A 13,699-nucleotide genomic window follows, 5' to 3' on the forward strand; every position below is an offset into this window, starting at 1 on the left:
TAGGAGAGGACTACCAGAGGAAATAATATCAGATAACGGCACTAACTTTGTGGCAGCAGATAAGGAACTCAAGGAGATGACATGCCAAATAGTAAACGATTCGAAGTTCACTTCTACAATGATTAAAAGAAAGATAAAGTGGTTTTTTAATCCTCCCCAAGCCCCTGTAGATAGCCATGATGACAATGGAATGTATATATACAATAAATTTCTTGAAACCGTTGAAGAGTTTTGCAGTTTAAATGCATTACCTGTTGATGTTAAATTTGAAGAATTGTTTTACCAAAATAGAGCTAAATGGCACAAATCGTGTTGCTTAAAATTTTCTGCTTCTGAATTGGCACACAGAAAGCAAAAACATTAACGTATAGGTGTCGTGATACCCCCAGTCACACATCTGTCAATAGTTCAAGTAATAGTTAGACCCTTCAAATACAGCAAACTATTACTATTGAACTGCAACGCATGTTCTATATTTGTGACCGAATTTTGGATAATCACCCATATGGGCGCATTTGACACCTAAAATATTTAATAATCAAATAACAAACTTTATAGTGCAAATCTACTTATTAATGGTTGTAAGCCATTCTCAATACCTTAAATTATAAGCAAATTATTGAAATATTTTTAAAACTGTGTCCTGCTCATATTAGCAACCCACTAAACATGAAAATTCTAATTATTTCATGCATGCCCATATGGATGATTTTCCAAAATTCAGTCACATTTTAGCAATCGATGATAGTTCAGGGTTATGCCTGAGTGGTGGCCTAAAGTTAACATGAACTGATATGCTGTGTGTTAAGAGTGTTGGTGTGTTAGAATTATTAGAGCATATTACATGTGCATCAGTGATATATTTAAGAGAATTGTACTGATCAGATTTAAGAAGGTACTGGTCAGATTTTAGAGGTACTGGTCTCTTTGAATCACTGCTAACCAGTGTGGGCAGTAGTCTGATAGTTGCAGTGCACATTTAGCTGCACAATAAAAGTTTTAATGTACCAATAGGCACTTGAACCACTTGGTAGGAACAATTAACACCTTCAAAGTTCATCTTTATTTCCTTTGCATGTTAGAAAATCATCAAGACTTGTGCAAACCTTATTATAGCACAGTTGCTACTAATAGTGGCAGCATCACAACTTTGAATAATTATCTTAAGAGCCACCCTCGGGTAAGGGCCATCGCTTTTATAAAAATATGAATTACAGTATGCAGTGGAAGTGCTGAAAGGACACAGCTGAACAGAAACCAGCAAAGGAGCTGCAGGTGTCTTCTAACAGCTGTTTTGAGAGGAGCCAAAGGAAGAAAGTATTAAAGGATTACCAACCTCAGTAAACTAGTAAAGTACAAGCTCGTTAATGGAATCAACATATCAATTATGACACAAAGATCCACTCTTATAGAGCAGTCAGATATTCTAATTGATACACAATAATCTTGACTAGTTCTGTTGTTTTCCAGGGCAAAAAGATACAAAAGTAAACCAGTTAACATTATGTGGACTTGACACTTGACAACCATCATAATAGTAAGAAAGGTCTTTGACACATTAACTTCATTTAGAGGAACCCTTCTGTACTGAAATCCCATTGAAAGCTAGCAACTCAACAAGGAAGGTTTTGTCAGGCACAGTATTCACTACTACAGGCTTCTTCTACACAGTGACTTCATCATGACAGCTTAATGGTGTTGTCATAGACAACCACTCACATATGGTTTACATAAGAACTCCACTCCATCCCCAGCACCATCCAAAGTGATTCCTCTAAAGAACAGTATGGTCAATACTATATAAGGGAACACTGCTGTGACATAGGCTACCTGAAAACAGAAAACAGAAACTCAGTACTCACATTACTAAGAGAGATCTCTGGCTGGTCAGCAGGTCACAAAGTAGTACACATGCTCACTCACTTTTCCAGAAGACGTGATTCCTTGGAATAAACACAGATAGGTGATCAGCCATGTATAAAGCATAGAAATCAACAACTGCCACTTGGATTCTCCATCATCTCCAATATCATCACTGACATGTATCACACGATTGTACCAGTAGTACCTGTAGTACACAAAATTCCTAGATACAACTGACTATGCATATTCTTATTAGGACAAACTACAACTCCAGCCTTTCACTCACCTTTGGGATATAAAGAAAATATTTTGAACCGAACAAATTTCATACAACCATACAACCATACAGCCCCACCCAAATCCACCCATTTCTGTAACAATGTATGGAAAATGCATGGAAATGCTTGAGTACATTCCCACTGCTTAGGGGTAGAAATACTTGCACCCAGTTTGAGGGCAATCGAATTTTAGTTCTGTTAGATGAGATCCTGGCTCAATGATGCATTTAAATAGTCCAGTATGGTTTCATTTCAAGTATTTAGTGAGACAGGTTCACCTTTTGTTACAGAGATTTCTTTACTTTGAAGATTATAGCAAATGTGTATTGAATACTATGTGTATAATATCACAAGACACACAGAAACAACACTACACTACACGCAAACCAAAAAAGCAAAGCCTTCACACACACATACATACACACACTTGGTAAAGTCCTGAGTATACTCCTCAATAGCTTTAGTAGTAGTAGGAACCTCACTCCCATCATTAGATGATAACTGACATTTGCTCTGTTCGTATGATCCAGGGGCGGATCCAGGGGGGGGAGGGGGGGGGGGCTTTGGGGGCTGAAGCCCCCCCTTCATATTTAGGCTTTACTTGATCAATATGCTGAGTATTATAATGAAATTTTTTCTTAGCATAATTATATGATCACTAATAATACAAATACTCATAAAACCACCTTATAAACATCTTTCCAATGTATTATCAGTGGATTTATGCTAAAGTTTATGCTACAAGGACACGGATCAGCATTGGAGGTGTACAAGATCAAGATACTCTAATAGAACAGTCAACTAACTAGTCTAATAGAACATTCACTGGAAACATGTAGTTGGTTCTGTTATGGAATTTTTCCACTGCACCTAAACATACAATGAAGTGCATTGGTCTGTTTAAAGGGCTTCATTCATCTACTTGTGTAGTTAATATGTATGGCAATACTTAATTCAGGTACACAATTTCCATTGAAAATGCTCTCAGATTCAATCTTGTATTGTTCAAATTTCAAAATTTTCCACTTTCAACATTATTATTCTAACATGCATCTATTCAGTGTTGTGCAATTGTGAGAGGGGTGCATCATGTACTTGGTTGTCTGTACCTACCCAAACTTTTCCATTAGCAAAATGCTTCAGAGAGCCATATCTGTAGTCTAAAGGCAGTATATAAAATATCTACAGGCAGAAAATAATTATTATGAATTTTATGTGGAAATGTCTCCAAATTGCAGTATTTTAGCATCTATTTTTCAAAATTTTCCTGGGGGGGGGGGCATGCCCCCAGACCCCCCTAGTTCCAGCATGTTTCGCATGCTGGGAAGTATGCTTCGCACACCTCTAGCCAAGAGATTAGTACCTTGAGTTAGCCCCCCCCCCCCCCCCCCCCCTTTATAAATCCTAGATCCGCCCCTGTGATCCACCTTGTATCCACAACACTTCTCCCATGGCAGGGAATCATGAAATGAGTCAACAAAATAAAACAACAGTCATGAGATGATGACAGTGTAGTACATGGATATATAGGTGATGGTAATGACAGAAGTAATCCCAATACAGAAAACGGAGGGAATATCTTAACCATGATATGTATGGACCACAACACATCTTCTGACCGAGGATGAGCTCCAAGTAGAATGACGATATTCCCACAGCAAGCAACATTATGAAGTAAGGAATCAGAAAAACACCTAAAATGGAATTGAAAGGCTGTGATACTCTTCAAAATATGTGACTGTCTCAGCAAAAACTCCACATGATTTGTACGATTTCTGAATTTCCATTTATTGTCTCGGCATTATATCTACAGTGTCCAAAGAATAGGTTACTAAAGGTTTAGCCTATTATGGTGAGTATACTCTTTGAATTACAGAATTAGACAGTAGGAAGAGCAAAGAAATTGATTTATATAATGACTGTACTGAAAATAAACTACAAGCACTTTAATTCACAGCCATAACTTTAATTTATAGTAGTCTACAGAGTTGGGATTTGGCTTAAACTATTCATTATGAATTGGCATGTTCACCAAGATATAGTATTAGTCCTGTATTCACTTACACATACAAGTCTGAAGGTGTTTTAAATTAAAAGCTTGTCTATGTCTGCAACATTGTAAATAAATACACACAACATGGATACCTTTGAAGCTATAGGATCAAATTAAAATAGATACTCATGGCAAATAATTTTGAGACTTGCTTCCAAAAATTTGTATATTTATTCTTTGTAGCATGTGTAATTTCACCTACAAATTATTTTTAAAATTTTGTTTTATTTAAAAAGGTATGCTTGTGAAAACTACGCAGGTTTTTTCTGAGACAGTCATTGAACAGAAATTAACACATCACCATACCAGACCTTGTTTACGCTGCTCTGAAACCGGTCCAACTTGATCTGAGTCAATCTCCGCTGAATCGACCTGCTAGTGTAAACAGGTTGTCAGTGACAATATTATTCACATGGCTAAAACAGGCCATTCTAAGTTTTAGAAAATGGAAAATGGAAAATTTAAAATGGCAAATGTTCCCCTTTTCCAATGACCCCTTTGATTGGTTTAAACATCATGTGAGACACCATGATGAGGAAAAAGTGGATTGGCCATGCAAGACTACCTGCAGAGGTACCTAGTACAAGTATAGAATATTGTGAAGTGTATAAAATTCCAAAAAGAGTTGGGAACCTGTGTCCCAGATCCTTGGTCACTGGGTGCACTATTTTTATCTACCCATACCTGGTCCCAGACAGCCCAAATTAGTGATGTGGCTTGTAGTCTATTGAGCATAATGAAGTTTGGGTTACATGAAAGCACAAGGAGGGAGCCTAAAGGTTACTGCTTACCTCTTAAGGGGCTTGTTTATTCTACTAATAATTAATACCATTTGGTTGCTAGGTGACATTGCATATTACAGCTTAGGGGAGTGACCATGAATGCTCTGTAGTGAATTCCCCTCACCACTAAACTGTGTTTAGTTGTTTTATTTTATCTACGACCGCGTCACATACAACCAAGTACATACACCAACGTGACAGCCCCCCTGGTGAGGCTATGAGGTGGTGAAGGCACGATACCCAAATCAACTCAATATGTCACAGTAGTGACAGATACAACACAATAGTGGCATCGTAACTAAAGGCCACCAGTAGCTAAGTGCCAGTACATCATTGGTGTGGTAATGGCACAGTGATGTGTACACAGTATACGTGACCAGATTTGCGAAAAGGTACCTTTTCCGCACATTTTACATGCCAGCAAACAAAATGATGTTACACTTGACTCCTTATACTTGCTCTTAGTTTCAAAATGTAGCCATAACTTTAGCTGCACTCATAGAGAATTTTAGGCAATTATAAGCGAATATACAAAAGTTATGAAACTTCAAAGTTCAAAAAATGGGTCAAATTTTCTGTGTGAAAAAGGTACCTTTTTGCAAATCCGGTTACATATGTAATTATGTATACAAAACATACAGGAGAGAACTATGCATTATTGCAGTATTGTATGCAGCAATGCATTATAGGCAACATCAACAGATAAAAATTATTAGCCAATATACAGTAAAGTATCAACTATCAACATCAACTATAGTTAAATAAGGTTCATCAGTGGTGTAGCAATGGCACAGTGACAGGTGACACACTATAATTATGCATACACAACTTGCAGGAAATAGCTACACAATACTGTAGGAGTATGCAAGCCAGATGAACTAGATAAAGGAAGACAGCCAAGCCAGCCAGAACCTAGTAGCTAAGCCAGGTAAAGGCAAAAAAGATTAAGCATGTATTGAATTGCCTGACACAAACACAAAGGAAGTTCGCCATGCTAGCTGCACAAGACAAGATTGTTTACTTGTATTTTATATGTAACTGTATTGTATAGAGCGTGACATGTGTTTTAATGCTTTCTTGTATTGCTAACTTGGTTAATTAATTGAATATTTTATGTGACTGGCAGCTGCAGACCTTCCAACTCACCCGCATTTAAGGCTTTTCACCCGCTCACCCGCATAAATGTATTCATCTCCTGCATAAAAATAATTTCCAGCCAGAAATCGCTAATGCTTTCACTTACACAACCAGGATCTGAATGGGCATCACGTAAGACACAATTAATATGATTGTGAGTTTAAATTAAATCACGTGAGAGGATTTTAAAATAGTATGCTGATGGCGGGATTTTATTGGCGATGATATTCAACCATTTCATTGGATCAATGTTAGTTCACAGATGATTATTCTACTATTCTGAGTAGATATAATGATTATTGTAATGCATGAGCACTAAATTTGGGAGGCATTGATTGAGAAAGTACAGTTATGAGTCTTAACAAAGTCTCCAGAGTGCATTGCATAAAAGGAATACTACCTGTTGAGGAGTTAAAAGACGATTCATTGTGTAAAGCATAAAAGGACTACTACCTGTTGAGTAAAAGACTATTCGGACTTTTGCATCACATGATATGGAATGGGACCGTCACCGAGGATAGCAGATAGGTAAAATGATTGTAGCTCAGTCATGCAGTAGTAAATCAGCTGCAGATAACAGCAGCACATAGGTTTAGTTTGGGGCAATGCACTTTGACAACCAATTTGTGTATGAATACTTGTTTTCAGCCCTCATGAATGTGGGCTCTGCATACACTTAGCTAGTTACAGGTAGCTGGGGGTTGATTCACCCGCACAAAACTTTTCCAAGGTTGGAAAGTCTGCAGCTGGCATGGAGACTTGAGACGTTACAAACATAAAAACTTACTTGTAATCTTCTTGTTTACGTGTAAAGTGGCCTCCCGCTCTCCTGAAGTCACTTAATGGACATTTTGCTAGTCTTCTCCTTCGCACAATCTGTAATTAAGCAAGGGTGTGGTACTGGGCGTTATATAGAATTACAGGTATGGTCAAGTCATTAGCACGAACAGGCGCAACGATAATACGTCTGTGCCTTTGTTCACAGATGAATCGATCCCTGGTTACTTTATGTCTCTAGGCCTCGTAGTTTTCTCAAACATTAATTATTAATTATTTATGACATAATTTTAACTGCGTTTCATGTTATTCTTAGTACTTGGTTGTATAATTTTGGCAAAGAGGTTAACATAGCCTGTACACCAAATCATGATAGAGTGTATAGTACAAACTGATGTAATAATAACATTTAAAACAGTTACAGCAGCATAATTATTAGCATGGATTTCTTAGTTAGGACATTTCTGACAGTAGCATATACCAGACTCCCTGGATAAGTGAGGTTCCATTGTATATAGTATGCACACTTTCACATTCACAAGTATGTGTACAGTACATACAGAATATTACACACTATACTATACACAAGAACACATTATGCAGGACACAAACACACACAAGGACCATTTTGAGGACACAAGGACCATTTTGAGGTGCTCATGTGTACTATTAAGCAATACTGTATGATCAAGAGTTAATAATTGAGAGGAGAGTGTCCAACACAATACAGAGCCTCTACAAATGATTCAGTGTGATTCAAAGGGATTCCTCTGTAAAATTCTGTGATTTTTAGTATATTCTATATGTGAAGATTGCTTTAATCATCACATTTCTTTGTTCTTCCCATGTGCAATCATCACATTTCGGCAGTGTGCACTTGTTAACACGTCTGAGAGAATCCCTTTGAATCACGCTGAATCATTTGTAGAGGCTCTGTATTGTGTTAGACACTCTCCTCTCCACTATTATTAACTCTTGGTATGATGTTATTAGTCTAATCAGAGGCTAAAAAGGGGCTAGTTGTGGCCAAAAAGCTAGTTATAAATGACTTTTGGCTAATTGCAAATGGTGATTCGGCTAGTTGTAAAATTTATACAAAAATAGCTAGCTGCATCACAAGTATTACACATCTTAACTCTACTCCAATTTACTGCACAGATTTGACTAAAAGCAGTGGCGTAACTACCATTGAGGCAACCGAGACAGCTGCCTCAGTAAAAATTCTCATTAACAGCAGGCTGAGCAGGCCTGAGTTTTGGCACCCCTGATTTTCTACTCAAACGTTCATACTAGACAGCATTACTGTATCACATACATAATAGAATCTATGGCTGTAGTACTAAGCAGAGCCAGAGCCTACAGTGACACGGTGCTGGACCACGTATCAGCTTCTTGAATTTGTAAAAGATCGAGATACTCTAATAGAACAGTCATCGTAATATACTCTAATAGAGCATTCAGTACAGATTAACCACCATTCTCATTACACTGCTTGGTCTGAATTATTTACATTTATGTTAATTGCATTGAATTACTTTTCAAAAATTCCAATGAGTCAACTGCATGGCATGGCATTACATTGAGCATACAGATCAGTTACAATAAAAAAAATAGCCTCCACATTTCATTTCAAAGCATATATTTTCAAAATTTTCCTTGAGGGAGCATACCCCCAGACTCCCTAGCTTGACATGCTTAGCACATGCAGTTGATCATCACATGAAAGAGATAATCTCTGACTTAAATATCACATCAGGTCAATAAAAAGTATAGTGTGCACGACTATGACCTCCGTTGGACTCCATGGATGGCCTAACCACTCAAACTGTCTCCGGAGTAATTCAGTTTTTTATGCCGGTTGAATGCAATTAAACTACTTTAATAATTGAAGCATGGTATACTGTATAGCATTAACTAAGCTGGAGCATTACTTATGACATGTAGAAAAACAGTTTCTTCCATCCAACCAGAGTCAACCTGCAAATGTTTTACCACCCATACTTGAAAGTATTTGTGAGTCAGAAGCAGACCCTTTCACTTAGATCAATGTATACACTTTGCCTCAGTAAAGATTTATTCCTGGCTACGCCACTGTAAAAGTACCTAAAGATCCAATCTTGAGATAGTCATTTTCAAAATTTTCCATTTTGTGGTTTACCCCTTGATTAAAAGTTGCCTTACTCTTTCTTACAGCACACTAAAACTGCTTTAATGAAATCCAATACACTTGCATTTATGTGTAGTTCTTATTTTTAAAATTTGTCCCTTCAACTTGACAATCCCGAAATCCCCAACCCTCCCCCTGTCGCAGGTCAGGGCTAGTTATAAAAATAGTTTTTTTAGCCACTGTTATTAGTAATAGAGCAGTAACATCTGATACAATAGTTGTTACATAATCACTTCAGATAGTGTACCCATGTGTTATTGAAGCACAAGTTTAGTTTGCTTCAAGTTTGTTGAAGCTGTCCCTCTAAGTTATAAGGAGCAGGTAGTAAATGTACTTAAAGTGATTTGATTCATGTTGGAGAAGTTATGACTGATAAGAGGATTTTTTGCACTTTGGTAAGAATGATAGAAGAGTCACACAATGTTTGCACCAACAAATTGATATACAACAGTTCAATACTGTTCAGTGTTATTTGGAGATGAATGCTTTCTCAAATTGAGCACAAAACAAATGTTTTATGTTAAAACTAACCTGATGCTAAATGTTTGCACTGTCTTTTCCAACTTCTGTTCTATCTCCTGTGTACGTTTCATGCAGGATAAACCACCAGAAGCTGAGTTGTAGCCTCATGAAGGAGTCCTGTCATCCCACTTCTAGTCATATGGAAATTGTGGATATGCACATTTTTTTGATGAAAAAATTATTGTGTTATATCAGAGGTGATATTCACGACATCCTAATAAAATAATCTAAGGCCACTGCAAATAAATTCTCTGTTTCCCGTCCACCGCCTGCATCTAGTTATCGTCAGCTCTAAATATTCCATTTTTCCGTATTCTTCTATTATTTCCCGGTATTTCTTACATACTGAGAGGCTCAGTAAAAGCCATCTTGAAACAGTGTCAGCTCACGTGTCAGCAGTGCTATTGAGCACAAACTTCACGTTTGCACAATTTTTGCAACTTGAAAAGCTTAAACATGCTTTTATGTAGCTTTTTATGATTGTGCCAGGCAAATAATGGCTTGAAATGCTGCCAATCTTATAATGAAATAATGGAAATGGACTGCCCACCCACATGCAAATATGCTCGAGTCCAGGACGGGAAGCAGAGAATTTATTTGGAGTGGCCTAATCCAAAACAGCCAAGCTGTAAAAAAAGAGTGTGGCCCGCAAAAGGCTACACTGTTAAAACTCAGGTGGTCATAACACACCTAACCAGTAGCACACCCTTGGAGTGCAATCACACTTTCAGGATATGGTGTGTAAAGCACATAAGGCAAGCAGTGTGACTGCACATTGGTGTGTATGACGCCAGCATTTATGCATGAAAAGCTTGCGTCTGACTGTTCTATTAGAGTATCTCGATCTTTTGTGCAATTTTTATGTCCACTTAACAAAAATTGCACCTATTATGCCAGCCAGGGCCGGAGCCCACGGTCCGGCCGGTCCGGCATTGGCCGGAGCACTTTTCAGCTATTTGAATTTGTAAAAAAGATCGAGATACTCTAATATAGCAGTCATCATAATATACTCTAACAGAACAGTCATCGCAATACTCTAAGGCCACTCCAAATAAATTCTCTGTTTCCCGTCCACCGCCTGCATCTGGTTACTGCCAGCTCTAAATATTCCATTATTCCGTATTCTTTCCATTATTTTCCGGTTATTCTTGCATACTGATAGGCTCAGTAAAAGCTATCTTGAAACAGTGACAGCGCACGTGTCAGCAGTACTATCAAGTCGGCAGAACTTCACGTTTGTGTTATTTTTGCAACTTACAAAGGAAGGAACAAGTTTAAGCATGGTTTTATGCAGCCTTTTTGGCTGTGCCAGGAAAATAATGGCTTGAAAAGCTAGCCAATCTTATAATGAAATAATGGAAATGGCTGCCCGCCTGCATGCAAATATGCCAGAGTCCAGGACGGGAAACAGAGAATTTATTTGGAGTGGCCTAATAGAGCATTTGGTATAGAATATAGGCACTGTTTTACTTAGATAGCCATTACATGTATATTAATTGTCTCAGTTCAAATCACTCAAAAGTTCCAGTGCGTCGTCTGCATGGCATTGCATTGGGCTAATCGATCATGCATGCATTAGCAATATACAATCCCAATGGCTTCTGTATCTCAAAGAATTAAGCTTTTCTCAAAAAATTTTAAAGTAAAATTAGATATGCAAAATTACCAGCTGCAGGATATATCCTTGATGTTATTGTAACAAAAAAGAAAAAGAGGCCTTGCAAGTAAAATAGCTTCCAGATGCCATTTCAGAGCATCTATTTTCAAAAATTTTTCCCTGGGGGAGCATGCCCCCAGACCCCACTAGCTTGGCATGCTGTGTGTACTTATCACATGCAGTTGAATTGAGTATCACATGAAAGCAGATAATCTAAAAATCACATCAGATCAATAAATAGTCTCATGCCTTCATTGCAGTCCATGGATGGCCGGACCGCTCAAAATCTCTGGGCTCCGGCCCTGATGCCAGCATTTTGTTCATTGCATTGTTTTTACCGACCCATTATGCCAAAAAATTTTGCCGGTAAAATCGACGGGTCCCGGCCTAGTCAGGAACGTATTAAACCTCGTATTAAACAATAAGCTATTCGTAACACATTGTGTACTACACTACTTACACGCTAGCTAAATCATTAGTCGGTTACAGGTCACAGGTTACTGTCTGATATGTACCTTGTAGTAGCGAAGCGAAGTCCTCAGGTCAGCAGATTCCGAGGCAGATTCCATCAATTATCACGTGATATTAAGGGCGTGTCGGTGTCAATTAGTTCGACTAGGCGGAGAAGCCGGACCACCTTTCGATCTCCACTGTTCTATTTCAGTATACACGGTAAGTGTATGTGTTAGTTGTCTATTATGGGGAATATTGTGTGGTATTTGTGCGAGCATTTGCGGTAATGAACCTATCAATATCGTGCCCCAACCATCCCTCGGGGAGAAGTGTCATTGTCCCTTGTTGTCAGGAAAATTAGTAATTTGTGAACCGGGTCAGTTTTAGTAATTTGTGAACCCGATCAGTTTGTCCTCCACTCAAAGTATTTGTGTGCGGGAAGGGCGTTATAGTCTGGTGCGCTAGACCAAGCCAACCCATCTCTTAAGCGCTCGCTTTCATTTTCTTTGATAAACTGTTCGCTGTGCATGATGTAAATGGCTAATCATAATTGCAGTTGGAAACAATAAGCGTTCTGTATTACATCGATATATTGATAAGCTAGTCTGAAGTTCCTTTAGGCTATACCTATTTGATCTTATGTTGCGCGGGCAAAATTATTTTAAATTTGGGTAGGTAGGTCGGTTTGAAAATGATAAAAATTTTAAACACCAGCATACAAAATGCAAATAATGAATGTAGCTATAATAGTACATACACAGTTAAAAATCTAGGTTTCATACCCTTCTAGCAGTATCAGATATCTCCAAAAGAGCTTTCCCATCGTATTCTACAATTTTAGAGCATTGGACGATCTTTAATGGTCCCTTTTGGACTATATCACGAGGGTGTGATGATGTGTTGTCTTTAATTAAGTACACGTGATCCGCACACGTGATTTTCAAAATTATTTCATTTGAATAAAAATGTAGTCGGTCGGGCCCGCGCAACATAAGATCAAATAAGTATGGCCTTAGGAACCATCATTGCATGTCAGCCTGGCCTATCATGAACGTCAGGCAGAGACGCTAAGGACAATTTCTCCTTTGGCTGCTCTCAAACCATATCAAAACATATGTATGGGATTTGTCAAATCAAGCATTTTCAGGTGGTCAACATTAAAAGTTTTCGTTTAACCTATAAAAATTAAGAATTATGCGTTAAATAAATCTAATATCTGTTTAATTATTTTTTGGAAACCTCAACTTGGTAAACAGGATGATTATAAAATCTCATTATTCCTTGTCATTCATTGTCCAATACAAAAGACATGTATTTTACACTACAGACAAAAACACTAATTTACAACCCTTAACTCACAAAATCTCTACAGCATACCATACAATTAACAAATTTGTACAATTAAAGAAAGCCCTTGAATTTCTCCATCCAATTCCGACCATACAAATGGGAAATGTTGCCATAGCAACAGTTATTTACTGCTGATGATGACATAATACGCGCTCCATACATTAACCAATTGGAAAATTTATTCATCTCGGCAGGAAAATCCCAATTTACAAGTTGCTATCCTCAACAAAATTCGCTAAATTTGGTATCATTGTACGCAGCGAAGGATGCTTAATAAGACTCCGACCGTACAAATTGTTAAACAGGTTAGTTTACAGAAATATGTTTTAAAACACGTGTTTTTACGGCCATTCTGAACACATAAATTGTATGGTACAAGGCTCCTTTTTAGCTTCCCCTTCATCACTACACAAAGAACTTACACATGAATCAATCGCCTTTCATCAAGGAATCTGATAAACCAAACTTCGTGTCTGTAAACCAGAGTATGCAGAAGTTATGGCACCTTGTTTAGACGACGGTGTTATTTTATACGAAACAGATGTAACCCATTTGGAAATCCGGAATGTCTTACACAAGTTTTGGTACGCTTCTGTTAGCTCTAAATAGATGGCAATTTGTATGACCAGCATAAACAGCCGCATTAATCATCAGAATATT

General features: G+C 37.8%; 1 protein-coding gene across 1 annotated transcript; it reads right to left on the reverse strand.

The window, feature by feature from the left end:
* Window positions 1-1,568: 1,568 nt before the first annotated feature.
* Window positions 1,569-11,805, reverse strand: LOC136247909 (sodium-dependent proline transporter-like). The gene is made up of 7 exons (XM_066039729.1): window positions 11,752-11,805; window positions 4,506-4,569; window positions 3,633-3,835; window positions 2,420-2,474; window positions 2,150-2,234; window positions 1,924-2,068; window positions 1,569-1,830 (listed from the first exon to the last, which is right to left on the reverse strand). Exons 1-7 carry the CDS (start codon window positions 11,803-11,805, stop codon window positions 1,702-1,704), a joined length of 735 nt encoding a protein of 244 aa, XP_065895801.1. The 3' UTR covers window positions 1,569-1,701.
* Between the last annotated feature and the right edge of the window lie 1,894 nt (window positions 11,806-13,699).

This window comes from Dysidea avara, chromosome 2 (genome assembly GCF_963678975.1).
Source record: "Dysidea avara chromosome 2, odDysAvar1.4, whole genome shotgun sequence".
Lineage (NCBI taxonomy): Eukaryota > Metazoa > Porifera > Demospongiae > Dictyoceratida > Dysideidae > Dysidea > Dysidea avara.